The following is a 26,399-nucleotide window of genomic DNA, read 5'->3' as shown; positions in this document are numbered from 1 at the left end:
AAACTAAGCAGTAATTCTCCTTCAAATTATATCTTAATAAAAAAGATAACATCTTAGGTAGTCTGATTTAGGCACACTGCATTTTAAATCTGTCCTAATTATAGTACTCATCGCTTAACATTCCTTTAATGAAGATCCTCATTTATAAGGACAAGGTTGGCAAATAGGAATTAATGCCATTATAACCCGTGAGTCTCCCAAAGGAAACAAATCAAAAGCTCTGTGAAGGAAATGAAACCTTATTATTTATAGCAAGGCAAAGCACAGAGTCACCAGTTGTACCTGTGTGTGTGTGGCTCAGGGGCCTGCAGCAGATGTGCTTTGGAAAGGACAGAGCCCTGCTGCCGTGGGCATCTCCCCAGCTGGGACACAGCTTCCCTTGAGGAGCCCTCAGCCCAAGGCTCCTGTCCTGTAAGTGGACTTTGGCTTTGTTTTGGTCTCAGTTTCTGATTGAAGACAGAGCTCCTCTCGCCAGCCCCAGAAATAACCATAGTGGTTCACCAAGGCCCAGAAATAAGGATGGAAGGAAGACATCCCAGTTGTCTTGGTGGATCTGGAATGTTGTGGTGGATGCACATCTTTGCTGCTGTTGTTTCACCTCATGCTGGTATCAGAACTGCTTGGTTTGAAGGAGCATTGTCAGATTGTCTTTGTAGCTGTTGATTTCGACACACACAGGAGATGGCTCCCTAAAAACCTTGGTCATCCTGAACAGTGTTTCACTGGTGGAATTCAAGTGATGGCAGTGAGAGTTATGTACCAGCCTGAGAGCCCTTAGAGCAGTGCAGACTTGCAGAGGCCCCTGCAGCCCTCACAAATATCTCCTTACTTATTTGGAGGCTCTGAGTCTCTGGTGACTTGAGGGAACAGCTGGAGCTGTGCCAGGGAGGGTCAGGGTGATCTCAGGGCAAGGTTCTTCCCCCAGAGGGTGCTGGCCCTGCCCAGGCTCCCCAGGGAACGGGCACGGCCCCGAGGCTGCCAGAGCTGCAGGAGCCTTTGGGCAGCACTGCCAGGGATGCCCAGGGTGGGATTGTTGGGGGGTCTGGGCAGGGACAGGGGCTGGGCTCCATGGTCTTTGTGGCTCCTTTGAGCTGAGGATATTCCGTGATTTTATGAGGCCTCTGAAAGCCGTCTGTGTGGGCAGCAGAGCTCAGCTCTTGCACAGAGCTGGACATTTCCAAAGCACTGAATGAGAGTTTGTCCATTCCACAGCAGCAGCCTCGGGCCGTGGGGCAGGTGCTGGTGGGGCTGCTGCCTGCAGGGGGGAAACCGAGTCAAAAAGCTGAGCTCATTTCCTGGGATGAAAAGCAGTTCAAGCAATCTGATAAGCAGTGGGGATTGTCCCTGTGCCTGCATCCAGGTGTGGCTGAAACTGCTGGGCTCCTTGCAGGGACTGTTCAGTTTGCAAGAGGAGGCCTTTTCCCTTTTCCCTTTTCCCTTTTCCCTTTTCCCTTTTCCCTTTTCCCTTTTCCCTTTTCCCTTTTCCCTTCTCCCACCCCTTTCTCTCCACATTTGTGTTTCTGTGAGTGAATGAGAGGGGATGTGAAACCCTGTCTGTCCAGTACAATGAGTTCTCTCTCATTTAGGCCTTAATTAGAGACATCCATGCAGGGCACGCTCAGCCCTGTGCCCACACCAGCGCCTGGGTTCCTCCTGCTCTCCTTGGTCTTGGGTCTCCTGCTGGAGTAACACCAGCTTGTGTCCCTGTTCTCCTGAATGACTCCTGAGCTCGCTGCTTTGCTTTAACCCTAGCTGACAGCAGTCCTCAGCTCTCCAAAATCTCTATTTCATGAAAACATGTGACTGATTAGATGAGACAAATCCTTCTGCTTAGGAAAAAGCTTGTTTGTTTGCTCTGGAGACACTGGAGAGCACACAGGAGAGAGCTCTGGTCAGAGTTCTCTCTCACCCTGTAAAGCCACCAGGACAACAGCCCAGAAGAGATGAACTCATGGAACAACTAATTTCCTTGCTCTCAAAACAGCCTCACTCTTTCCCCTTTTGCTCTTTTATTAACTTCTCTTGTTGGCTGTTGCATTTCTGGGTGCTGGGATGGACACTTAACTTTGGCCTGGCATCAAAACATGAAGTGTGAGCCTGTCCACTGCTGGACAGTGCTGCTTCCTGCAGCACCTATGGCTTTGTCCAGGTGATAGGGGCTCCTGGAACTGGACAGGTGTCTTCTGTAGAAATTACAGAAGTGAAATTGCACCTTGTTAAGGAGGAGCGTTATTGTGCACGCTGTGACTGGTGACACACCCAGGGACGAGCCCAGGGTAATCACTAATTGGGACCTGTAAAAATGCTGTGAGCTCCTCTGAGCTTCAGAGACCTTTGATGATTTGTCCTCATGAGCTGGGATGGAGAAGGGAAGGGAAGGGAAGGGAAGGGAAGGGAAGGGAAGGGAAGGGAAGGGAAGGGAAGGGAAGGGAAGGGAAGGGAAGGGAAGGGAAGGGAAGGGAAGGGAAGGGAAGGGAAGGGAAGGGAAGGGAAGGGAAGGGAAGGGAAGGGAAGGGAAGGGAAGGGAAGGGAAGGGAAGGGATATTAGCCGATATTTTTTCTTCAGCTCTATTTCTGTTTTTCTAGATTGGATTTTCTTCCCCATCTAAGAGTCTTTTTCTTGTTTATTTTATTTTTCATATTTTTCTATACTGTCTTCTGGTTAATAATGGAGGTGACATGGTTTGGATAGAACAGACACTATGTGGGTTAATTTTTCTCCTGAAGCTACTTAAAATGTCACCTCCCTGCAGATGACAACCCAAGGTTGCCAGAAACATTCATGCTGTAAAACCAGTTTAGTTTACTTACCTTTTATTAGTGTTGCCTGCATAATAAAAAAAATCATTGTTAACTTTATCAGAATATTGAAACTTGAACATCTCTTCACTGCAAACACAGAAGCAATTTCATTTTAAAGTGGCAAAGGGCAGAGTTTCTAATAAAAATGTAATTTGTAGCCTCTGACTGCAAAAGCTTCTAATGTGCTAATTCTCCTTTAAGTCTGTGTAACGTGGGTGAGATATCAGCTTAAACAGCTGCAATATCAAAGCCTTTACTTGTCATTATTATTTTTTTCCCTACAACAGTTTTGGTGAAATTTAAATACATTTTTAATAATATTTCCCTTTTATCTCATTATCAAATTAGTCTTACACTCCCTCAACATGAGTTAAATCACTTAACGACCATTTAAAAATCAACCATTAGGTTGGTTGAAATTGTTCCAACAAGATTCCTGGATGCAGGACAATTAATCTCTTAGGCCATCTTTGCTGTGTTTGGGCAGAAAGGCTCTTTGAGCTGTGAGAGGTGGTGGTGGCTGCTGCTCCAGCATCCCGCATCCCTGCCCTGCACTGCAGGCGCATCCCCAGCTCCTGCTGGCAGGGCTGCAGCCCCTCAGGCATCAATGGCCACGGCACAGCAAGGGAGGGGCGTTGTGGGGTGTCTGGGAAGGGTTTTCTCTCACAAAAGAATTATCCAGCCCTGGCACAGCTGCCCAGGGCAGTGCTGGAGTCCCCATCCCTGGGGATTTAACAGCCCTGTGGATGTGGCCGCTGGGGACATGGGTCAGTGCTGGCCTTGGCAGTGCTGGGGAATGGCTGGACTAAAAGGTCATTGAGGGCTTTTGCAACCTAAACAATTCCATGGCTCTGTGGTTCTGTCCTTAACCAAGCAAATTTTTTTTCCTTCTAACTCAACAGTACTACTGAGAGCTTTTCTCGGTTCTTCCCTGACAGTGGTAATGCACCCAGGTCCTACACTGACACTGTGGGATCCTGCTCCTGAGCACACTGCCTGGATCCCAAACACACTGCCTGGATCCTGAGCACACTGCCCAATCCCAAACACACTGCCCAATCCCAAACACACTGCCTGGATCCCAAACACACTGCTCAGGTCCCAAACACACTGCCTGGATCCCAGACACGCTGCCTGGATCCCAGACACACTGCTCAGATCCCAAACACACTGCTCAGATCCCAAACACACTGCTCAGATCCCAAACACACTGCCCGATCCCAAACACACTGCCCGATCCCAGGATCAAGCACTGGCTGTGATCAGGCACTGGCTGTGATCCCATCCCAGCTGCCTTTAGCCCCATCTGATCATTTTCAAGTGCTTGGTTTGGGTCTTTTTGATGTTTCCCTTGAGCAAATGGGGCTGAGATAAAAGCCTGGAGGGACCAGAGTGAGTGTTCCCATGGGAAACCCCAATAGCTGCAAACCACAGAGTGCCAAGTGTGCTGCACCTCAGGGGCCGAGGGGGAGAACGCTGTTCAGTCACTGTAGGTGACTTGGCTTTCTTCAGCTGGAGAAATGCTTTCATTCTAGATTATTGGTGATTAGCCACCCTGAGAAAAACCAGTAAATTGGGTAGGAGATGCTTCAGAACTAGGCTCTGCTTCTACCACAGCTGGCAGTCCCCTTCTGCTTTTTGTTCCCAGGTGGAAATGCACAGACCAACCCAAGGGTCTCAGTCACGGCCCCCTGCCACCCAAATCTTGGCTGTAAACCCAGCACAGGCAGCAGGGAAACAAGGAAACCAACAAGGAAACCAACAGGGAAAACCTTGTTCCTCTGCTGGCAGGAATGCTTGCCTGGGCTGTCTGGCAGTCTGGCCTTAGCTTTTGGTGGGAATTTGGTTTCCTGTGCCTATATCCATGTGGAGGCACCAAAAGTCCTGCTGGAGGCAGTGCCTGGAGAGCCCAGCTCTGCTGGCTGAGAGGAGCAGCACAGCCTGGAGTGGGTTGGTGTTTTGGTTCCTGATGTCCCGAGGCAGTTCAGCTGGGAGATCCCTTGGACATTTCCCAGTTTCCCACACAGAGAGGGCAGCAGCTTCTCCCTGTGAGGAGCTGTAAGTGGCCAAACCTTATTCCAAAGCCATGCTGTAGTCGGAAAAGTTGAGTGTGTCTTGCAGGGGCCCGCTGGAGTTTGAGGTCAGTTATTTTTACTTCTCTGGTTGTTCTGTCAGATGTTTGACTCTCTCAGAACAATGGCTCCCACCATGCTGCAGCCATTGCCCTGTGCCACAGCTGCTCTAACCTCCTCCCGTGCCGTGCCAAGGATCTCATCTCCTTACTTTAGCTAAATATAGCGTTTTCAAGCTCTTGTGGAGAGCCTAATCCATACCTTTACTGAGCTTAGCCAGCTGAATCCAGGGGCATAAGCAGCTGACACAGCTTTGTGGGTAGAGGAATCTTCTACATTCTCTTACACTTGCCCTAATCTACCAAGGTTTGTTTGATTTTTCTACTGATTAATCTGGTATTTTTCTACTATTTTTTCTGGTATTTTCTACCCATCTGATTTTTTTCTCTATATATGTACAGGATTCTGAGGACTGGATAGTTGTGATGGTGATTTTTCCTGTTGGCAAACTTCTGTGCTGGCTTCCCAAGGACACACAATAATTTTGTATTTTTTCAAATAAAAAATGCTGCTGTTTAATGAAAAAAATTCCAAAATAATGTTTTCTGTTCCCAGTGTGACTTCACAGAGATGAGAGTGTCTCTGGCTTTAGTTGCAGAGCTTCTGTCACCCTGGGCTCTTTGTTTTGAAGGGAGCTGGCTCCCACACTGACAGTTGCAACAGGGGCACCATATCTACCAAGGTTTCTGGCAGGATCTTATTCTGACACAACAGTTACAATGGATATAAAAAGGATGTGCTGCTGTATCTTAGCTAGTTTGGCCTCTCCCAGCGTGGTTGCAGCCCTGGTGTTGTTGCTGCTGCTCTGTGCAGCAGGTGTGTCTGTGGTTTGCGATGGTGACGTGCGCCACCCAGGGCCTCGGGGTCAGCAGGGCTTCAAAGCCACCTCTGGCACGGGGGGCTCGCGTTTGAGCAGCTGCTGCCCTGCCCCAGGTGCGCTTGTGTTGGCTCTGGGACACCTGTACACCCTGCCAGGGGCACCCAGAGCCCTCAGGGAGTGGGTCCAGGACTCTCATGGGAGGGTGGGCACAGGATTGTGTGTTATCCTCCTTTATCATCACCCAGGTCATGGCTTTCCTGCTTCTGGACCAGCACCAGGTGCTGCTGCTGTGTCCACCCTGTGTGAATTTCTCCCATTGCTGAACGATTTTTGGACATACTGGTGTCCTGCAGGGCTTGAACGGAGCAAGAATGCTCTGAGAGGTTGTAGGAGGTGCTTGGTGGAACTGGCTCACTCTGCTGCCTGGCTTTGGGCTGGAGCAGCCATCCTCTGCTCTGCTTCCTCCGTGCAGAAACAGGAACCATAAACTCTGAACTCCTGCTCTCGTCAGTGCTCAGCCCTGCTGGGGAATGCCAGGAGATAGAATGTGGCCTTGTGCATGGAGGTGGCACCGTGTGACCCCTGCCCATGCCTTTTCCTTGGCAGAAAAGCAGTGCTGTTGTTCTCTGTGAGCTGAGGGGCACTGAGAGGTGCTCTCTGCTGATTCAGAGCACTGGCAGCTGTTCCCTGCTCCCTGCAGAGCACTGGGGAGGCATTTCAGGAGATGGAGAAAGCCCAGGAGAGCTCTGGGCACGGTGTGATCCAGCCTTCCTTGTGCAGGAGCTTAGGGTGCCTCTGATGCCCCTGGTGGGTGATCTCACCTAGCTAAGCTCCCACGGAGCCAAGGCACAGGGATGGATCCCACAGCACCCCACAGAGCCCTTTTCCCCTTTTCCCTGTGTGGTGCCCTGCAGCCTGGGCTGCTCCTGACACAGGCAGCAGGGGCAGAGCCCCCTTTGCCCTTCCTCCGTGGCCAGGACAGTGCCAAGCTGCACCTGGATTCTTTGGCTGGCTGCTTGGCACTTGGACTGTGCAGCAGCTTCTTGTCCTGGGTGCTTCAATGGTCAGCTGTGTGCCTGGCTCCTCCCCAGCCTGTGCTCCCAAGGGATTGTCCATGGGCATGCCCAGGGCTGCTGCTGGTGTGTCCCATCCAAACCCACCTCGGTGGGAGTGCTGGGCTGGGTGTCTGCTCCACCTCCTCATCCTCCTGCATTGCAGCAGAGGTGGGACCTGTGGAAGTTGTGCACATGGTATCCCTTGCCAAGATCCCTCTGGTGCTTCACAGCTGCCCACACATACTTTGTGAAGGTGTGTTTGTTTTGTTAATCGGGTTTGTGTGGGACGGTACTGGGAGAACTCTGTGCAGGTGCAAAATAGTCTCCTTGGGGAAAAAAAAACATCTGTGGGTCTCTCTGCTACATTTTCATGGAGTTCCACAGTGGGCCACTGGGTGGGCTTCTGGCTGGCAGCTTTTGGAAGCCCTCAGGAATATAGGCTACAAAAAGCCAGTGTGTACCAGTGTACAGAGCCCCAAAGCTGGTACAGGGTGCTGCTTGTCAGTGCAGCTACGTGGCAAACACGTGGGGCTGTATTCTTTATTGGCATGCTAGAGCATAGTCGGACTGATGTCAGATTTACCTTCTTGTGTTCCAGCTGTGTTGGTGTGGAAGAAGAAGAGGCACCAGACATTGACATCTATCATTGTCCAAATTGTGAGAAAACCCATGGAAAGTCGACCCGTAAGTACCCCTGTGAGCCAGTCCCTGACATGCAGCAGGGTGGGGATGTCTGAACAACAGGAGCTTTTTGTTTTGGTCGTTACCAAAGGCACGCCTCAGTATCATGTGCCACAAATATTGGAATTCAAACCAGGAGGTGAAGAAAGATGTTGGTGGGAGGAAGCTGCAGGTTGGATCATGGAGCTTTTGCTGCAGCCTTAGGCACGTGTGTGAGCTCATGCAGGCACTTACCTGGAGAACTGCAGTCCCCAGCCCCACAAAAAAACTGAGGGTCCTTCCTTGGTTGAACTGTGCCCACACTCAGTAATGTGGGCTAGAAAAACCCTGTGGAGGCAGCTAAGTGCTAATACAGGGAGTTTTGGAACCTACGTGGGGTTTTCTGTCTGCAGAGGAGAAGAGTAAGAAGCAGTTTGTTGTGCTTGGCCTGGATATAAAATTGCAGCGATTTCAGTGTCAGTCAAAATTGTAGGATACACTGAGGGTGCCAATTCTTGCATTTCTTTTATAGGAAAAGGATTCTCATGAGTAAAAGTGACAGTTGATCTCAGTGGGTGTTTTGTCTGGGAAGGAATCGTGGGATGTGTTTGCTTTGGTCAGATTAATTCACAAATTCTTTCTATTATACAATGGAGAAAAAAAAGAGAAAAGAAACCAATCCCTGTGAAAGATGAAATGCTTTGCTTGAAAACCAGTTATTATAAATAAGAAACACTGCCAGGGAGGATCCTGCTGCTCTGCAACCTGAGGGCATCCTGCAGAGGAAGAGCACCGTGCTCATCTGCTGGAGCTGAGGGAATCCTGATGACCTTCTATTTAGTGTGAAATAAGGGATGACTGGGAAGTGACTCCTGTTGTGTTAAAATTCAGAACTTTTAACCCAAGCAATTATTTCTATATTGCCTTAATTGTTAAAGAAATTTCTAGTGGGAATGGGGTGGAGTCTGAAGTGTTTGTTTTGTGGGCAAAATATGGAATTGTATTTCCATGGGATTTTTTAAAAATCAAATGTGAACTGGAAACCTGAATGACCTGCAGCTGCTCCTGTCTCCCAGAGGGTCCAGCTGAGAAGCTGGCAAAATTGAGAAGCTGGCAAAATCCCTGTTGGGGGGGCTGGTTCTGAAGGACTTAACAAAATCAGGATGTCCCTACAGAATGTTGTGGTTTGAAAGGATCAGCCTTTCTAGTGTTTTGTTTTCCTGGTTACACAAATAACCACAAATCATTTTGAAGTGAATGATTTGGGATTGGAGGGGGTGATTTCAGGCACTCCCAGACTGTTCCTAAGCCAGGAGGGAAGAGGCAGCACAGGATCTCCACCCCCTGAGTCTGTCAGTGCACAACACTGAGATGGGTCTGATACTTTGATTTCTTTCACTTAAAAAAAAAAACATAAATTATGAAAGGCACCTACTTTTCAGGGCAAGGGGGAAAACCCAGTCAGAAGCAGCAAAAGCCTATAATCAGGAATTGAATATCAGTTCTATAAAAACTAGGGTGCGTCATCCCAGAATTAAAGACATGGCAGTTTTGATAAAAAGATTGCAAGTTTAATATACCAGTTATGATGAAGAGAGTTGAATTGACAACAACATTCTGATGCTTTTTAAAAGGTTTCTGTCTATCCAGTTATTTTTATCCAACTAAAAATCCATGGATGTGTCCCAGAGCATTCAACCCAGCAGAAAGTGCTGCTGGAGCAGAGTTCCAGCCCTTGCCATGGGCTCAGATACCTCCCACTGTCCCAGGCTGCTCCCAGCCCTGCCCAGCCTGGCCTTGGGCACTGCCAGGGATCCAGGGGCTGCTCTGGGCACCTGTGCCAGGGCCTGCCCACCCTCACAGGGAACAATTCCCAATTCCCAATATCCCATCCATCCCTGCCCTCTGGCAGTGGGAGCCATTCCCTGTGTCCTGTCCCTCCATCCCCTGTCCCCAGTCCCTCTGCAGCTCTCCTGGAGCCCCTTCAGGCCCTGCCAGGGGCTCTGAGCTCTCCCTGGAGCTGCTCCTCTCCACATGAGCACCCCCAGCTCTGCCAGCCTGGCTCAGAGCAGAGGGATCCAGCCCTGGGAGCAGCTCCAGGGCCTCCTCTGGGTCTCTCCAGCAGCTCCATGTCCTTCCAATGTTGCTGCCTGCAGATCTGGGGCAGCTCAGGGTCTCAGAAGGTTTCCCTTGACCCTCTTCCCTCTGGGGATGCGGCATGGTGGGAATACAGAGCAACATCCATTCTGCAGGACAGCAAGGACACTTCCTTTTCTCTCTTTGAATACAGCATAGGCAGTTTAATGACATGCAACACCAACATCAAAAAGTGAAGCGCAAAAATTTTATTTAAATATAAATCATTGCTATCCTTACCTTGAGTTTTGGTGACAAGGTCACAAGCTGCATAGTAACTCTCCCTGCTAATGTGTAGAGTCGTGGATTCTGTGGAGAAAGGAGGCTGTTCTACTCTAGCCCATCCTTGCAGGGTACACCAGGGAGTTGGAAGCTGGAGGAAGTGAAGGAGGGAGCGGCTTGGCTGGTGAATTCCATCTCTGGAATTTGCATGGAGGATATCCTGCTGCAGGGCTTGGGCACTGCTGGGAGATCGCTTCCTTTGCTTATTAACTGCTCCAGAATCTGTTCAGACCCGTTATCCAGCACTATCAGCTCTGCAAAGGAGTAGGAGTTGTTCCAGCACCAGTAGTTCATGGTAGGATTTAATTATTGTGAGATTAGCAAAGGGAAACACAGACACCAATTGTCTGTTATGCAACTTGTCTGGATTTAAAAATATACATGTATTTCTGGAGCTTGCCTTCTACCAGATATGTTTTCCAGATGTCAAATTTAAAAATCGTTTTCCTCTCCTTACATTTTTCCACATTACCACTGTGGCCAGTGGCTGCTCTCAGAAGATTGCTTCCTGTCACATGGCATTTTAAGCCATTCCCGCTTAGTGAAATGTGTAGGGACTTCTCTTTGGGAAAAATCATCCATACTCATCCAACATTTTCTGACATCATTTCAAGAAAATGTAAGGGCTTCATTTGGGCAGGCTTGGCTCATTTTCATAGCACAGTCTGAAATGCTGGGTTTGATTGCTGCCTCATTTGCCACAGTGAAAATCAGGAGAAATCCTTTGGAATCGGTGGAGTTACAGAGCTGCAAGTGAGCCAAAGGCTGTGGCTGGCTTTAAGTGCTTCCAGCCTTGGCTGTTGATCAGTGGAGAGCTCACAGGGTGCTCCTGGGTATCCCTGCTCTAGGGAAGCTCCCTGGTCATGGCTAGAACACCATGGGCTTTAAAGCCAAGCAGTCATTTAGGTTGGAAAAAACTTCAAGATCACCTAATTCAGCCTGTGACTGATCACCAGCTTGTAAAGACCAGAGCACTGAGTGGAACACAGAGTCCTGCAGTTCCATGAGCACTTCCAGGGATGGGGACTCCACCCCTCCCTGGCAGCCCCGTCCCATGCCTGACCACCCTTTCATTCTCTCCAAGAATTCAAGTTGATGATCCCTTCTACACAAACAGCTTTGAAATAATATATGTATACCTGTGAATTACTCATTTTAAGATACAGTTTTGTAAAAATGTATTCCCTTTTTCCAGTGTTGGACCTCCAAGGTTAAATCTGGATCAGAAAGATCTGCAGAAAAAGAAATCTGTGATAAATTACAAAAAAAGTAGCTTTTCTGGCCCCAGCTGGGATCTGTTGCACATGAGAATGAGCCTTTAGTCCTTACTGTGGTGCTCATGGCAAAGACAAAGTATAGAAAGTGTGGCAGAAAATGGCCAAGGTCAAGTGTTTGATGCAGTGTAATGGACTCCAGCTGCTGTCCAGGAGACAGCCCCTCCTGGGGAATGCTCTGGGGAGAGAATCCAGGCTGCCTCTGCAGGAGGGCTGGATGGGAGAGCTGGGTGGGAGAGGTGGATGGCAGAGGTGGATGGCAGAGGTGGGTGGGCAGAGCTGGATGGCAGGGCTGGATGGCAGAGGTGGGTGGGCAGAGGTGGATGGCAGGGCTGGATGGCAGAGGTGGGTGGGCAGAGGTGGATGGCAGAGGTGGGTGGGCAGAGGTGGATGGCAGGGCTGGATGGCAGAGCTGGATGGCAGAGCTGGGTGGCAGAGGTGAATGGGCAGAGCTGGGTGGCAGAGCTGGATGGCAGGGCTGGATGGCAGAGCTGGATGGCAGAGCTGGATGGCAGAGGTGAATGGGCAGAGCTGGATGGCAGAGCTGGGTGGCAGAGCTGGATGGCAGAGCTGGATGGCAGAGGTGAATTGGCAGAGCTGGGTGGCAGGGCTGGATGGCAGGGCTGGATGGCAGAGGTGAATGGGCAGAGCTGGGTGGCAGAGCTGGATGGCAGAGCTGGATGGCAGAGGTGAATTGGCAGGGCTGGATGGCAGGGCTGGGTGGCAGAGCTGGATGGCAGAGGTGGGTGGGGAGGTTCATGGGGAACTTGGGCCCCTGCCAGCTCTTGGTGCCAGGGCAAAGAGCTCCCCAGAGGCTGTGGCAGGTTTGGTTTGCCGTGGATTTGTTCGCTCAGCACTGATCCGTCGCCTCCGTTTCCCGACGCTCTGTGCTATCTGGTGTGTAATAAAGGAACGTGCTTAAGCTCTCCAATTTTCCTGTGGCAAGTGACACCTCTTTCCCTGGAACTTGTACTCAGAGTGCAATCAGCACACTCGAGGTGTGGATTGGGATGTGCTTCGAGGGGGAGGCGGCGGAGGGTGGGAAGGGAGAGAGAGGAGGAAGGTTTGGCATTCAAGCCAGGCTTGTTTCCTTTGTTACCAGGAGCATTGAATTAATACACTAAGCCTGAGAGTCATTAAGATAAAGAACTAGCAGCTTTAATGAATATCTCCAGCTAGGCTGGAGCCTGCATGGAACTAATAAACCCAACATGCTTTGTGCAAAACCTGGGATGGACTCCCTGGGAGATGTCTTTCCTTGAGTTGTTCCAGGGCTGTGGTTGGGAAAGCAAAATTTGCTCTTTCCAAATTTCATGTGTTATATCTCTAGCCTCCAGACTCCTTTCTTAATGGAAAAGTGTATGGATCTGTGTGTGTGCAAAGAGTGAGGAGTGGGTGCCATCCGTGAGGAGTCTGCTGCCCTTCCTCACTGTTTTGATAGGAGGTCTGGACTTGGGGTGAAACACTGAGTTTCATGATGTAAAACAAGGGTGGAAAATGAAAGTATGTGACATATGAGAATTTTATTAACAGAGGCTTTAAATGATACAAATGAGGAAAAACCTGGTTTTGTACCAAAGTGAGTTTCTCTGCGCTCACTGTGGAAGCAGGAACAGCTGAGGGAGATAGTGCTGACTCAGGGAAAAAGCAGGACCAGTTTTTCTTGCTTTGTGTTATCTGGCTGTCAGAGGCAGGGCAAAACCACACTGAAACCTGACTGGCTCAGGTGTGCTCATTCCTGCTGGCCCTTTGTCCCTGATGGACTGTCCTGTGTGTCCATCCCTCACTGGGAGCACCGTCAAGGGGCCTCAATCAGCTGCAGCTCTGAGCCATAAGAAATTCCCTTCCCTGCACTTCTAGCAACTACTTAATTTTCCTTTTCCTTTTCCTTTTCCTTTTCCTTTTCCTTTTCCTTTTCCTTTTCCTTTTCCTTTTCCTTTTCCTTTTCCTTTTCCTTTTCCTTTTCCTTCCCTGTCCATGCTGTGTGCAGGGCACACTAAAATCCCATCAAACTTGGTGTCAAAGGCAGCACTACTGGACAGAGGTTTATGCTGAGGTGATTCCTGACGAATGCAGCAATCCCACAGAATGGTAATTCCCCCAGATCCATCCTGCAGGTTGTGCCGAGGGGATTTCAGGGAGTTTCCTGGTGAGGATGAGGGGCAGTGTGAGAGCCCAGGGTGTCCAGAGCCAGTGCTTGTGTGAGGCTGCAGGCACTGCAGCTCAGCAATTACCCAACTGCTGCCCTCTGCTCCAAAATGCTCACTGCTCGCTCTGTAATGGATTTTCAGCTGCACCACAATTGTCTAATGGGGCACTGAGAGCAATACTAAAATCTGCAGGGCAGCGTGGCGGGGGTTCCCTCCACTCTGCTCATGAGAGAAATTAAATGAAGATTCATCCTTCCTGCCAATGTCTTAATAATTACCTTCAACTTAACACAGCTGTCCAATTCATTCTTTTTCAGTGAAAAAGAAAAGAAATTGGCATAAGCATGACACGGGCCAGCCAACGGAGGTGAAGCCTGTGCAGAACGGGAGCCAGGTGTTCATCAAGGAGCTGCGGAGCCGGACATTCCCCAGGTGGGTTTGCTGTGCACGGGGTGCAGGGGCAGAGCTGGGCTCCTGGGAGGCTGGGGATGCTCTGTGCTGGAAGCATTGAACAGTATTGTGATTGAATCAGTGCTGTTTGATTGCAGGTGTCCCAGGCTCTTCCCCTTTTCACATTTGTGCAGCTGTATTCAGATCTCCTCTCAGCTGAGCCCAGTGCCTGTGGATTTCCATAGATGCTGGGGTTTGGGAAGGCAAGGATGATGGAATCAGAGAATGGTTTGGGTTGGAAGGGACCTCAAAGCCCATCCAGTGCCACCCCTGCCATGGCAGGGACCCTTCCCACTGTCCCAGGCTGCTCCCAGCCCTGTCCAGCCTGGCCTTGGGCACTGCCAGGGATCCAGGGGCAGCCCCAGCTGCTCTGGGCACCCTGTGCCAGGGCCTGCCCACCCTCACAGGGAACAATCCCTTCCCAACACCCAATCTAAATCTCTCCTAGTTTAAAACTCTTCTCTCTTGTGCTATCACTATCTGCCTCTGGAGAAACTGACTCTTGCTGTTCTTTGTAAGCCCCCTTTAGGCACTAAAAGTGGATCTGGGATCTCCCCAGAGCCTTCTCTTCTCCAGGCTGAACCAGAGTGTGCTTGGCCCCTAGAACATCCATTTGCATAAGAAACTAACCCACTTATTGCGTAGAATTCTCCAGTTCTTAAAATTCTACCGACTTTGCTGAAGCCTGTGCCCATCTTGGGCAGAACAATGACATACTCAGTCGCTGGGTGACAAAGGCTCTCTCACTGGGCTAATGAATGGTGCTAATTGTTAGGTGACATGTCCCACATGTTATTAGGCTGCTCCACAGCCATTTGCAAGAGTGATCATTTTCTTTTGGCTCTTTAATGTAGGCTGTAGCCAAATAAATCCTTAATTATTAATAACTAATTATTTTAGAAGAATCCTTGGAGACTGGCAAAGTAAACACAGAACTTCTTCCTCTTTGTGGAGAATTTAATTTAACACTTTATTTAAGATACTAGTCTTAGGCTGCTTAAAGAAAAAACTGAAAACAGTCCTGTAAAGTATTTTGCAGCTTATACAGAGTGTTTTGTGTTTTGCTGAGCTCAGGATCCAGTATTTTTACTTGCCTGGCTATTTTCATTGGGGCTTGCAAGGCTTTTTATCTTTGTTGTTTGTCTTTTTTTTTTTTTTTTTTTTTTTTGTAATTTGTAATTTGACAGGTTGCCCAGCTCATTTTAAGAAAGATTTATGGCCCAGGCAGACTGATTTCAGTAACCTCAGGTGGCCTCTGCAGTCACACAAGCAGTATCTCTGAGTCACTCCAACATTGTTATAAATAATACAGCCCCCCATTTTTTCTCTTTGTTACTCATTAATGTATGCATAAGAAAATCCTGCTGCCAAATGAAATCTCCTGAGACAGGAAGGTCTGTAGAACAAAGAAATGCCTGCAAGATCCAGGACTCAGACACAAAGTCTTGTGGAGGAATTTTCTCCCGCAAAGCAAATGAATGGGATGTGCAGATGGGACAGACCAGGCCCCAGCACCTGGAGGGGACAGGGGGTCACACCAGGAGCATCACTGGTGACCCCCAGCATGAGGCAGGGAATGACAACCCCAGTGAGTGCTTGGGAGGGGCTCAGGTCAGAAGGAACACTGAAGGGAGCAAAAAGGCAAAAAATATTATTCATGTAATTCTGTTCTAAAACATTTAATACCAAAATAGTGCTGGAGTAACAAGAGTAGTAGTGAAAACAATTAAATTGATTATTCTCTGTGAGGGTGGGCAGGCCCTGGCACAGGGTGCCCAGAGCTGTGGCTGCCCCTGGATCCCTGGCAGTGGCCAAGGCCAGGCTGGACAGGGCTGGGAGCACCTGGGACAGTGGGAGGTGTCCCTGCCACTTCAAAATGATCTGCAGAATACTTCCTGAGCACATTATTCAACTGCTTTACAACTATTTGCAAAGCATTTCTAGGGCCGTTTATTTGAGATTGGGTAACATTTTTAACCTCATCTTCTTTAGAGTGAAACATTTAACACTAATTCTTTAACACTGATCACTGGTAGCTCGACTGATGCTACAGTTGAGGAATATGGTCTTTTGTCATAAGCTGTTATTTCAGGACTTCCCAGTAGCTGGAGCATAAGGCTCGAGTGATTGCATGATTTTTTGTGCCCTTACTGCTTTGCAATAAATGGGGATTTGGCTTATGTACCTAATTTGCCCACAATTCCTTTTCCCCAGTGTCTTCCTTTCAGCAGTGAAGTGCAGAACATCCCAAACTTGGCGTGGAGCTCCTCGCCACTGAATCTGTGTTTGCTTTTGCAGTGCTGAAGACATAGTGGTGAAGGTGCCAGGCAGCCAGCTGACAGCAGAGTATCTGGAGGAGAAGGGCTTTGCTGAGCCCATCCTGGTGCCCAAGAAGGACGGGCTGGGCCTGGCTGTGCCTGCCCCCACCTTCTACGTCAGCGACGTCGAGAACTACGTTGGTGGGTACCTGGCACTGCAGTGCTTGCAGCTCAGCTGCTCCGCAGAAATAATTAGTTGTGTGGAAAATCGTAAAATGCATTCCAAAATATTGTCTGTGCCGCGAGCCGTGCTGGTCTCGGTGCAGCTTTTTAGGTAGTGGGAGGTTGTTGTTAGCAGTTAAGTCATTCTTGTTTTGTGAGCCAGCCTGCACTGCTCTCCACAGCTCTGCATAAGCAGTACAGCCAAAGTAGCATCAAGGAATGGTTTTCCCAGTTTCTGGACCACGAAAGCACCATTTGATAGGTATTTATGTATATGCAGGCCTTTCGTGCATGTCTGTCTGTGTGGGTGCATACAAAAGCAACAGGCAGGATCCAAGGGCTGAAAAGGTCAGAAAACCAGAAGATTGAGATGTTTCTGGACAGGTTAACTCACCCCCAAACGTAGAAAAGGGGGCAAGGCAGGCTGTCCATCAGCCTGTGCTCTGAATTCACGTGCAGGGCCGGAGCGGAGCGTCGATGTCACTGATGTCACCAAGCAGAAGGATTGCAAGATGAAGCTCAAGGAATTTGTGGATTATTACTACAGCACAAACAGGAAAAGAGTCTTAAATGTCACAAACCTGGAGTTCTCTGACACCAGGTAAGGTTCCAGCCTGATGCACAGTAATTACTACAGATTTATTTTGATTTATAATTTTTATTTAATCTATTATTTTGTATATAACATACTTCTATATAATAACATAGCTGTATACTATACTACCCTATGTGTTTATTTTTGAATTTTATTAATATTGCTCACATAGAATTATATATATAAATTATAATTTTAAATTACTGGATCTCACATTGCGTCTGGGATATGTGGCTGGGTTCAGCCTCTGCTTTCCCCAGTGCTTTTCCTCCTTAGGGAAAGTTGTTTAGCAGCTTCTGGTTGCTCTGACTTTAGGTGTAGTGTAACATGTCACTGGATGTCCTTTGAGGAGAATAACTTTGGAATTTTGTTATAATTCTGTCATCCTACAGCATGTGCTTTTGCCAGCTAGCCTGTGATCTGTCTGACAGCAGCTCAGGGTCAGGGTGGTGCTGGAAGTGATGGTGCAGATCAGAGGGATCAGATGTTGGGAAGAAATTGCTCCCTGTGAGGGTGGGCAGGCCCTGGCACAGGGTGCCCAGAGCAGCCCCTGGATCCCTGGCGGTGCCCAAGGCCAGGCTGGAGAGGGCTTGGAGCAGCCTGGGGCAGTGGGAGGTGTCCCTGCCCAGGACAAGGTGGAAATGAGCTGCTCTTTGAGGTCCCTTCCAGCCCAAAGCAGCCCCTGATTCCATGATTAGCTGATGCCAATGCTGAGGGCACTGCCTGGTGCTCTCTGCAGCTGTGCTGCCAGAACTGAGCACTGCTTTCCTTCCAGCCGTGGGCAGGGAGATACTCAACCCCAAAAGATGTGCAGGTTATTTCCACAGGCCCTGGATCCTTTGGGGTGGCTGGTGCCTCCAGAAGGGAAGCACCAGGAAAAGGAAAAGATCCTTTTACACACAAACACACTACACAGATGATAATGAATGTCAGCAGAAAAACAAGGAATGGTTGTTGTGGGAGCATTCTGCTTCAGCACGGAGGCTGGAAAAGAAACCTGGTGGATAATGACAAGCTCGTTTTTCCAGGCTGGGGTTTAGTGGCTCACCCCCATCACTGCAGAGAGCAGCTCTGCTCACTGCAGGTTTGAGACCACCGGGATTCTCAGCAGAGATTTTTTCAGCTTTCTGCCATTTCCCCCAAATAATGGGATGTCTTTTTTCCTGAAGGACTGCTGCAGTTGTCGTTCATACTCCGCTAATCGAGACATAAATAGCAAATATTTTATTTCTTAGCATAGACAGTGACAGTTTAATTGAATGCACAGCTCCATCTCCCCTGCCATGGAAATGGAGTTATTGTCATTAGGGCTTGACACTGAGCACAATGACATGTGGGAGCATTTAATACTGGCTTGAAGTGCAGATACTTTTACTGACATGGTATTTTAGAGTGCCTAGCAGTGAATCTTCACCTCCTGCGCTATCAGCCCAAATTTTGGACTATTTGAATCAAAAATTTAGCACATTCTAGGATGAAACATTTAATGTCTGGTTGTCATGCCACTGCATTGTCTTAGCTGTGATTATAGTATATGTTATGTATTTGACAAAAACATAATATATGAATGACAAAAATAAATAAATAGGAACATATGTTCAGTGTGAATGAAGATAACATTTTGTATAAATTTAGATACATATCCAGTAAGGGTATGTTCTTAATGTACATAGATTAATTAATATAAATTATAGAAATATGTATTATATATCTTATATTTTAAATATATTCACATCGTCAACCCAAGTTAGACCTTTTCCTTCTTCTGAGCTTTTGATATAACTTACTCCATCTAAATAAGATTGCTGATTTTCAGCATCAGATCAAGAGTTATTTACTGACAAGCATTAATGTTGTTGTTATTTGGAATATTAATATTAACCTTGACTTGCTAATTTTTCCTGTTTACCTGAGGAGTTCTGTCCAAGTGCACACATTTCACTTTCTGTTCTGGAGGGGGCTGGGAAGGTGACTGTGATCACAGCAGTGTTGGTCCCTGAGCCTGGGTAGCAGGGGCTGGAAAACTACAACCATCACATATTTGATCATAGATGATACTGCTGAAAGAAGGCAAAGGATTGTTGTAAAGTCATCACACTTAAAAAACCTTAAATCTCTGTCTGCAAACAGTTTCCCCTAATTTTCTGAATGACGAGCAGTTCCACTGCCACAAGAGGAGCTGCTCCAGTTCACCATGCAGGTTTTGTCACACTTGCTTCTTGCTGTACCAGGGTCCCGGTGCTCTGTTTTTTAAAGCTGCCTGTCTGTTCTCCACTCTGTCTGTAAGGATGTCCAGCTTTGTAGAGCCTCCTGATATCGTTAAGAAGCTGTCCTGGGTGGAAAATTACTGGCCTGACGATGCTCTGCTGGCCAAACCCAAAGTGACCAAGTACTGCCTGATCTGCGTGAAGGACAGCTACACCGACTTCCACATAGACTCTGGGGGGGCCTCTGCCTGGTACCACGTGCTGAAGGTGAGGGAGCCTGGCTTTCAGCTAGAGCTAGTAACAAACTCCATTTTATCCACAAACGCCATCGTAGAATTCTCTCCAAAATTCAGTTCTCAGCTTTTTTCGTCATTGTCCTGTTGCATCTGAGCCTTAACTGCTCTGAGTGCCCTCCCCGAGGTGCCAGGGTCTCCTGAGTGAGAAAGCACTTGGAGCATGGAAGTCCTCTGTGTATTTTCTCTCTATTAGGATTTTAATATTTGTTTAGTGCCTTCTGCGCATATATCACCCTAGGCCTTAAAGATACCACGTCCTAATTTTTGCAGTGTGATGGAACCTGGCACTGTAAACCTTTTGTACCATCACTCCTGCAAATCTGAGCAGATGTAGTCAGGTGTGATTTCATTATTTCAGCCCTCCTGTAAAAAGCCGACTAATTAATTTTATTTAAATACCGCCAAAATACACATACATGTATATTTAGATAACTATTTTTGTGTGTGTGTGTGTGTATGTGTGTGTGTGTGTGTGTGTACGCCAGTGCAGTGTTGTTTCATTTGGCTGCTCATTGCTAATTTTATGTTTCTAATTCAGGGAGAAAAGATCTTTTATCTCATCAAACCAGCCTCTGCAAATATTTCTCTCTATGAACGCTGGCAGTCAGCAGCAAATCACAGTGAGATGTTTTTTGCAGACCAAGTAGATAAATGTTACAAATGCACTGTTAAACAAGGCCAGACACTCTTCATCCCATCAGGTGAGCAGCTGGGGCAGGAGGGCTTTCCTCATCCTTTAGAGCAGCACATCCAAAATGCCAAAGGGGTGGGATTTGACAACTCTCTCTGACAAAGTACGGAGAATAATTCTCAGTAGAGGTATTATTGAATGTCCTTACAAACAAAACAAATCAGAACTTTTACTGCTTTCTGTTAACATTTTAGCAGCCTTTTAAAAGTTAAATTTGTAGGGAGAGTGTCCCACTTGTGGTCTAGCTGGGTTGTAGTAACTCATGAGTTCTCTTTCTGTATCCACCATGGCATTGGTGCTTTCTGACATGTAACAGATTATTTACATGGAGTGAATTTGACCATGCATTCTGTCCATGACACCCCCAAATCCTTGTCACAGACATTAATCCCCTGTGACACTGAGGAACTACAGGTCACTGTGTGTGAGTAGATTCCTACACCAAATGTTTACACACTTGAATTTTACCTTGGGTGTAAGAAGTGGAAAGTAGGTGTTTCTCTTATGACCATCTGTGGAGCAGAAGGTGGAACAAACACAGAGCAATTTACAGAGATTCACAAGCTTGAGTAGATTTTTGTATGAAAACACCTGATTCTGACACTGTGATAAAGCACATCAGGGCCGTTTCAGGTCTTTGTGGAGACAGGAAAGCAGCTGCCATGATGTAGCAAAACAAAGAAGGGACCAGAGGCAGCTCTGTTCAAAGTGTGTGTGGTTCTGGGGCTGGGTGTGTGGGTACCTATGGAGCAAGGTGTCAGTGAAGTGTAGACATCATTTGGGATTGAGGTCTGTGCTAATGGCCTTTGAGTTCTTGTCTTGAGGACTCTTCTCTCTCTTTTAGGCTGGATTTATGCAACTCTAACACCAGTAGACTGCCTGGCCTTTGCAGGACATTTTCTACACAGTCTAAGCGTGGAAATGCAGATGAGGTAATCTGTCTTTGAGATCTCATGTTATGTAGAGCTCATTTTTTAATAAATCAGTAATAATCAATCACTGACAGTAATGCTGGTGTAGCTCTTGGGCAGTTTTGTCCCCTCTGACCGTGCTCCCTCGTGCTGACTTGTCCTGAGCTGTCCTTGCAGCTGCAGACAAGGCACGGGAGGTGCCTGAGGGGCCTGGATTGATGTGGCCCCATCCTGAAGGCAGGTTACACCCTGCCTGGAGTTTTACCCTGGCACCTGCCACTCGCTGCTGGATCAGCCCCACCTGCTCAGCTGGGCTCTTTGCCCAGTGTAAGGCAATGCAGTGAGTTCTTTACTGATTCTGGGCAGATAATGCAATAAAACCATCATACATCTGTATCTCAGTATTTTACCAGTGCCGTCATGTTTTGCTTTTGGCCTGAGGCCAGCCTGTGTGGCAGCAGGACAAAGAGGGAACCCACTGCAAAGTGACCCTGGCACTTGTGTGGCACATCATGCTCTGCCATGCTCAGTTTCCCGTGGCTTTGTCTTGCAGGGCCTATGAAGTGGAAAGGCGACTGAAAATCGTCAGTCTGACCCAGTTCCCCAACTTTGAAACGGCCTGTTGGTACATGGGGAAGCATCTGCTAGAGAAATTCAAAGGTAAAACTGCGTTTCCTTGCTTGCCCTGATGGCTCAGCTGTGGGATCTGGGGCAGCTCCTCTGAATTTCAGAGCCACAACTGACAGGAGCACAGGGTGGGAAGGCTCAGCTGCATTTGGGACACAGTAAAAGCACTGCTTATTACCATGAGGCAGTAGTAGGGATTCATTTGTGGGATCAGCTCTCAAAGAGTTAACTTCAGCTTTCCCAGTTAAAATTTTCAAATTAAATGCTTTCTACAAACAAGTGGAGCTGTCAGTGGTTGAATGACACTGGTTTTTTTCTTTGCTTAGGTTTGCATAAAGCTGGACAACAACCTCCTGCTCATCTCCTTCAGGGAGCAAAGATTCTCAATGGTGCTTTCAGGTCGTGGACTAAAAAACAGGTAGGAGAGGAAGCCTGGATTAATATTATGTGTTTGTCAGTTGCTGGAGCAGAGAGGAAATTCTGGAATAAATAACATCTCCATTGAAAAACATCCAATTCTAAGATGCCAAAGAGAAGGAGTTGGGAGAACAGGGGGTGAGCAAAGTGATGTTGCGGTTGTGAAAATGAAATAATATCTGGAAAAAGATGATTGACTTTGTTGTTCTCTCAGGACAACTTGTTACAATAACATCCAGAATAGGAAAAAACCCATTTTTTTCTCATTTGAATGTCTAATGCAGTCAAGATTGATTTAAATACATAGGGAAAGATATGGACAAGTCACTTCAAGAGATTTTTTTTTTACTTTTAAAGAAAACATGCACAGAAACAGCAATTTTACTTTGTTGTGTTTCAGGCTTTAGCAGAGCATGAAGATGAACTACCAGAAAACTTCAAACCAGCACAACTCATCAAGGACCTTGCCAAAGAAATACGATTAAGTGAGGTTTGTGCTGTTTTTATAACATTTACTGTATTGGGGGTCCAGGCTATAAATGAGGTATCACCCACTGAGTGTGGTACCAAATCCTGCTGGGTGGAGATGTGTGACAGCAAAAGGTGACCAGAGCTGGCTCAGCTCCTTCAGGAAGACATTGTGCTGCATTCCACTCTGTTCCTAACCACATCCAGAAACCTCAACACTTAAACCTATCATGTCCTTTGATCCTCTTTGATGTAGTATTTAAGTTTTCTGATTGTCAAAATAGCAAGTTAAGCAGAAAATAATTTATTTTTAATTAGTCTGTGTTAATTTTAATTGGGCAGCTATTTTACTGCTAATTTTTCCTGAGGGCTTGAAATGTGATTCTGCTATATTTATCACATCAGAATTAAATGGAAAGGGTTTTTGCTCGAGCCCATCAGCATTTTAAGCAGAAGGCTGTTCATTTTATCCATCCTGTGTGGACAGGCCACGTGAGGGTATACAAGCCAAGCCTCTGGAGTTACTGCAGGCCAGGCTGGAGGATGTGGGGTGGGAACTGGGGATGGGGATGGGCGAGCAGAGCGTGTTTGTGGCCTTGATGGGATCGTCATTCCTCAGTCAGACTGACCCGTGCTGCACATCCCCTCCACCACATCTTTGGGCATCCTGGGGTTGTTTCCCCATCTAACAGAGGGTGCAGGTGAATACCAAAAGCAGGATAGGTGTGCTTGAACCCCGTGTGCTTTGTGCCCCCCCACAGAACGCTTCAAAGGCCAGCAAAGCAGACACGAGTGCCAACCCCCCGGCCGAGGAGATCTGTCCTGTGCAGAAGGAGGAGGCTCCGTCGCCCGTCCAAGCCGCCCCTCCAGCCCCAACTCTAGAAAAGCTTCCTAAAAAAAAGACTCCCAAAACTGTGAAAACCCCCAAACAACTGAAGCCATCCAAGCCCCCGAAGCCTCCCAAACCCCCCAAACCTCCCAAAACACCGAAAGTGAAGGGAGAAGGCAAAAAGAAAGGAAAGAAGGCGAAGGAGAGCCCACCACCAGCCATCCCCAACCTCGACCTGCTGGAGGCACACACGAAGGAGGCTCTGACCAAGATCGAGACGCCAAAGAAGGGGAAGGTGGGTCGTGTTTTAACCTCTCCCTCTTCTCCCACCCTCAGAGAGACACAATCACTCTGTAAGTCTCATGCAAAAAATGATATGCACTCGCATTGTGAAAGCCTGGCTCTGCAGAAGCAAAGGAAAGGTTTGTAACTGCTGGCTCATTGCCCTTCTCTTCCCCAGCTGCTGGGTTTGATTGGTTGTTCATTGATGTGGAGCCTCCCAGAAACCCACTGATATCAAAAGGGATCAGTGATGAAAGAACTTGTTTCTAAAGTGTCTCATTTGCTTGAAATGGGTGACTGGAAACAGAACAATAGTTTTCTTCCACTTTTGCCCATGTAGGACAAGTTTCTTTTTGATGCCCTTTAATTCTGTTGCCCTGTAATTCAGCATGAACTTTGCTGCTGATTTCAGTAGGGGCCAGGATCCATCAAGGCTCTGACAGAGGAATTGTTGTATGCTGTTTGTGAAGAAATACCCATGTTTATGGAGAAAAATCTTTCCTAAAATGATTCTGAAGTTCTAAGAGTTTGTGTGCAGTTTGTGAAACCTGTCATGGTGTGACAGACAGGGAGAGGAGAGTATTGGTGTATCAAGAAGTGCAGCTGCTATTCTGCACACTCTGAAGGAGCAATATTTAATTGAACCTTAATTTGGGATTCAAAAAGAATAAATGGGAGTTTTCAAAAATACGTCATGTTATCACCCAGATAAAGCCCATGTTTCTGACATGCCAGCACTCCATTCTCATTGAGAGGACTTTTTCTTGACTTTTTTCCCAGGCTGCAAAGAATGTTTTAAGTGTTCCCAATAAGGAATCTGCGAGCAAGCAGAATGAAGTGGAGAAATTTGAAGTTCGAGAGCAAAATAAAAGCAAAACAGAGGCCAAATGGAAATACAAGGTAATGTCTCCTGTTAAATTGTGCCACATGATGATAAGCCAAGGGTAGGGAAATGCTTGTGGCTCTGCCTAAGCATAGAGAATGAGGCACCAATTTTTAGTTCCCAAAGAAAAGAAAATTAAGCAGAAATAATAAATTAATCCCAATTAAAGGAAGAGGGGGTGGATGGATTCTTCAAAAGAATGTGCTGAATTGTCCATTTGTCCATAGTGACACCAGAGTTAAGAGTTAAGAGTGAGATGGTTCAGTGTGATCCTTGCTCTGACATAGTCCTACTAGTTTAAGTTTGAAATCAACAACTAATGAAAAATCAATAACTAACTAATGGCTAATAATCAATAACTAATTTTAATGGCATAAAATGATAGTTAATGAAATCTGAATTATGCCCTATGGATTAAAAGCTTGCCTTTTTTGAGGGCTAATGCAGGGTGAGTGAAATTCACCCATGGAATAGAACACTTTGTCTGCAGGGAAAATTTGATAGGGTTTTTAATAAAGGAAAATTGAACAGGTTAGATTCTGAGGGTACCTGGGATGCTGAAACATAAAGGACTCATTTAACTGATTTATTTATTTTGCTTTGGTCTTTTGCCTTTCAGAACAGCAAACCTGATTCACTTCTAAAAATGGAAGAGGAACACAAATCAGAAAAGACGCCTTTGTCAGGAAATAAAGACAACAAATTCACATTCTCTTTCTCTAATAAGAAGTTGCTTGGGTAAGTAAAAATATGACAACACACATCAACTGGAAAAGGAAATTGAAAGTTCATTGTTTATATTTTTTTATACAAGATGATGAAAACCTGCCTTTCTGGTCAATGCAGAAAATACCCTCTCATTAAAACTTCTAGTGCTCTAGTCAGAGTCCTATTTTGAGATATAAATAGTACATTCAGAGATGTGTTTGCAAAATTATTCCAGTTGATTTGGAATTCCCCTGAAGGAATTCAGTTTGACTGAGATTTCTGCACAGAGATACTCATTGTCTGTCAAGTCACAAGCTGTTTTCTACTCAGAGTGTTACTGATTTGTAAATATTTTTTTCAGTTCAAAGGGAGTCAAAACTCATCTGAATACCAGCGTGTTTGGGTCACTGCAGAATTTTAAAGAGGACAAAGCCAAACCTGTACGGGATGAATATGAATATGTGTCAGATGATGGTGAACTAAAAATTGATGAGTTTCCAATCAGAAGAAAGAAAAACACTGCAAAAAGAGAACTGCCCTGTAAGGATATTTCCTGGTTTATCTTTATCTGCTCAACCAAGTCTTAGGTGGTGATTGTCCAAAACAATCAATATCATCTTTAAAATCTGTGTGATTTAGAATAAAGAAAGCCATGTCTTACCTATCAGTCAAATGTGAGTGGAACAGTAGGGCTGGTTTTTGAAGGGAAAAAACCCATGACTTTTTGTTTCTTTTTATTTGTTCAGTTTTGTCAGATAAAAAGGAAGCCCTGCATCACACTCCTGTCAAGAAGCCAAAGGTGGAGTCGGTACCATACAAGGTATGAGGTTCCTGTACCTTCACAAGGAGACACTCCTAGAACATGAGGTTCTTTAAGGTCCTTTCCAACCCAGACCATTCTATCATTTTCTTCCTGTCATGTAGCAACTCAAGTGTTTGCTTTGTGCCATTGGCAGAGCCCCTGTGCCCGTCATGGGCTGACTCCAGAGCCCTGCTAGCCCAGGTGAGCCCAGCCCAGCCCCTGCAGAGTCAGAGAGCCTGGCTGGAGCTCACCTGCAGCGTGGCACAGCCCAGGTGTCAGTGTGCCCTGTGTCTGAAGCTCAGTGCTGCAAATCAAAGTACATGGAAATGAAACGTTTTGCCCAACTGTGGTTAATACAAATTCATAATACCAGAATAAGTCAGAAAAAGCAAAATAGTTTGTCAAGACAGAACCAAATATGACCAAAGTGTTTGGCCTTCAG

The 26,399-nt window shown here is 46.9% G+C and overlaps 1 protein-coding gene across 2 annotated transcripts in view; it reads left to right on the top strand.

The window, feature by feature from the left end:
• Positions 1-26,399, top strand: part of PHF2 (PHD finger protein 2) — a 54,659-nt gene that overhangs the window by 16,547 nt on the left and 11,713 nt on the right. For both annotated transcript variants that reach the window (XM_059480398.1, XM_059480397.1), the window contains exons 2-16: positions 7,408-7,493; positions 13,629-13,743; positions 16,060-16,220; positions 16,701-16,842; positions 19,124-19,310; positions 19,878-20,040; positions 20,875-20,962; positions 21,495-21,601; positions 21,895-21,986; positions 22,386-22,475; positions 23,215-23,577; positions 24,345-24,464; positions 25,067-25,185; positions 25,517-25,695; positions 25,902-25,975. In XM_059480398.1, coding sequence (XP_059336381.1) covers positions 7,408-7,493; positions 13,629-13,743; positions 16,060-16,220; positions 16,701-16,842; positions 19,124-19,310; positions 19,878-20,040; positions 20,875-20,962; positions 21,495-21,601; positions 21,895-21,986; positions 22,386-22,475; positions 23,215-23,577; positions 24,345-24,464; positions 25,067-25,185; positions 25,517-25,695; positions 25,902-25,975 — 2,086 coding nt within the window. The remainder of the gene's footprint in view (positions 1-7,407; positions 7,494-13,628; positions 13,744-16,059; positions 16,221-16,700; positions 16,843-19,123; positions 19,311-19,877; positions 20,041-20,874; positions 20,963-21,494; positions 21,602-21,894; positions 21,987-22,385; positions 22,476-23,214; positions 23,578-24,344; positions 24,465-25,066; positions 25,186-25,516; positions 25,696-25,901; positions 25,976-26,399) is intronic.

The sequence above is a fragment of the Ammospiza nelsoni genome, chromosome 11 (genome assembly GCF_027579445.1).
Source record: "Ammospiza nelsoni isolate bAmmNel1 chromosome 11, bAmmNel1.pri, whole genome shotgun sequence".
Classification (NCBI taxonomy): Eukaryota; Metazoa; Chordata; class Aves; order Passeriformes; family Passerellidae; genus Ammospiza; species Ammospiza nelsoni.
This window is presented reverse-complemented; position numbering and strand designations above follow the sequence as displayed.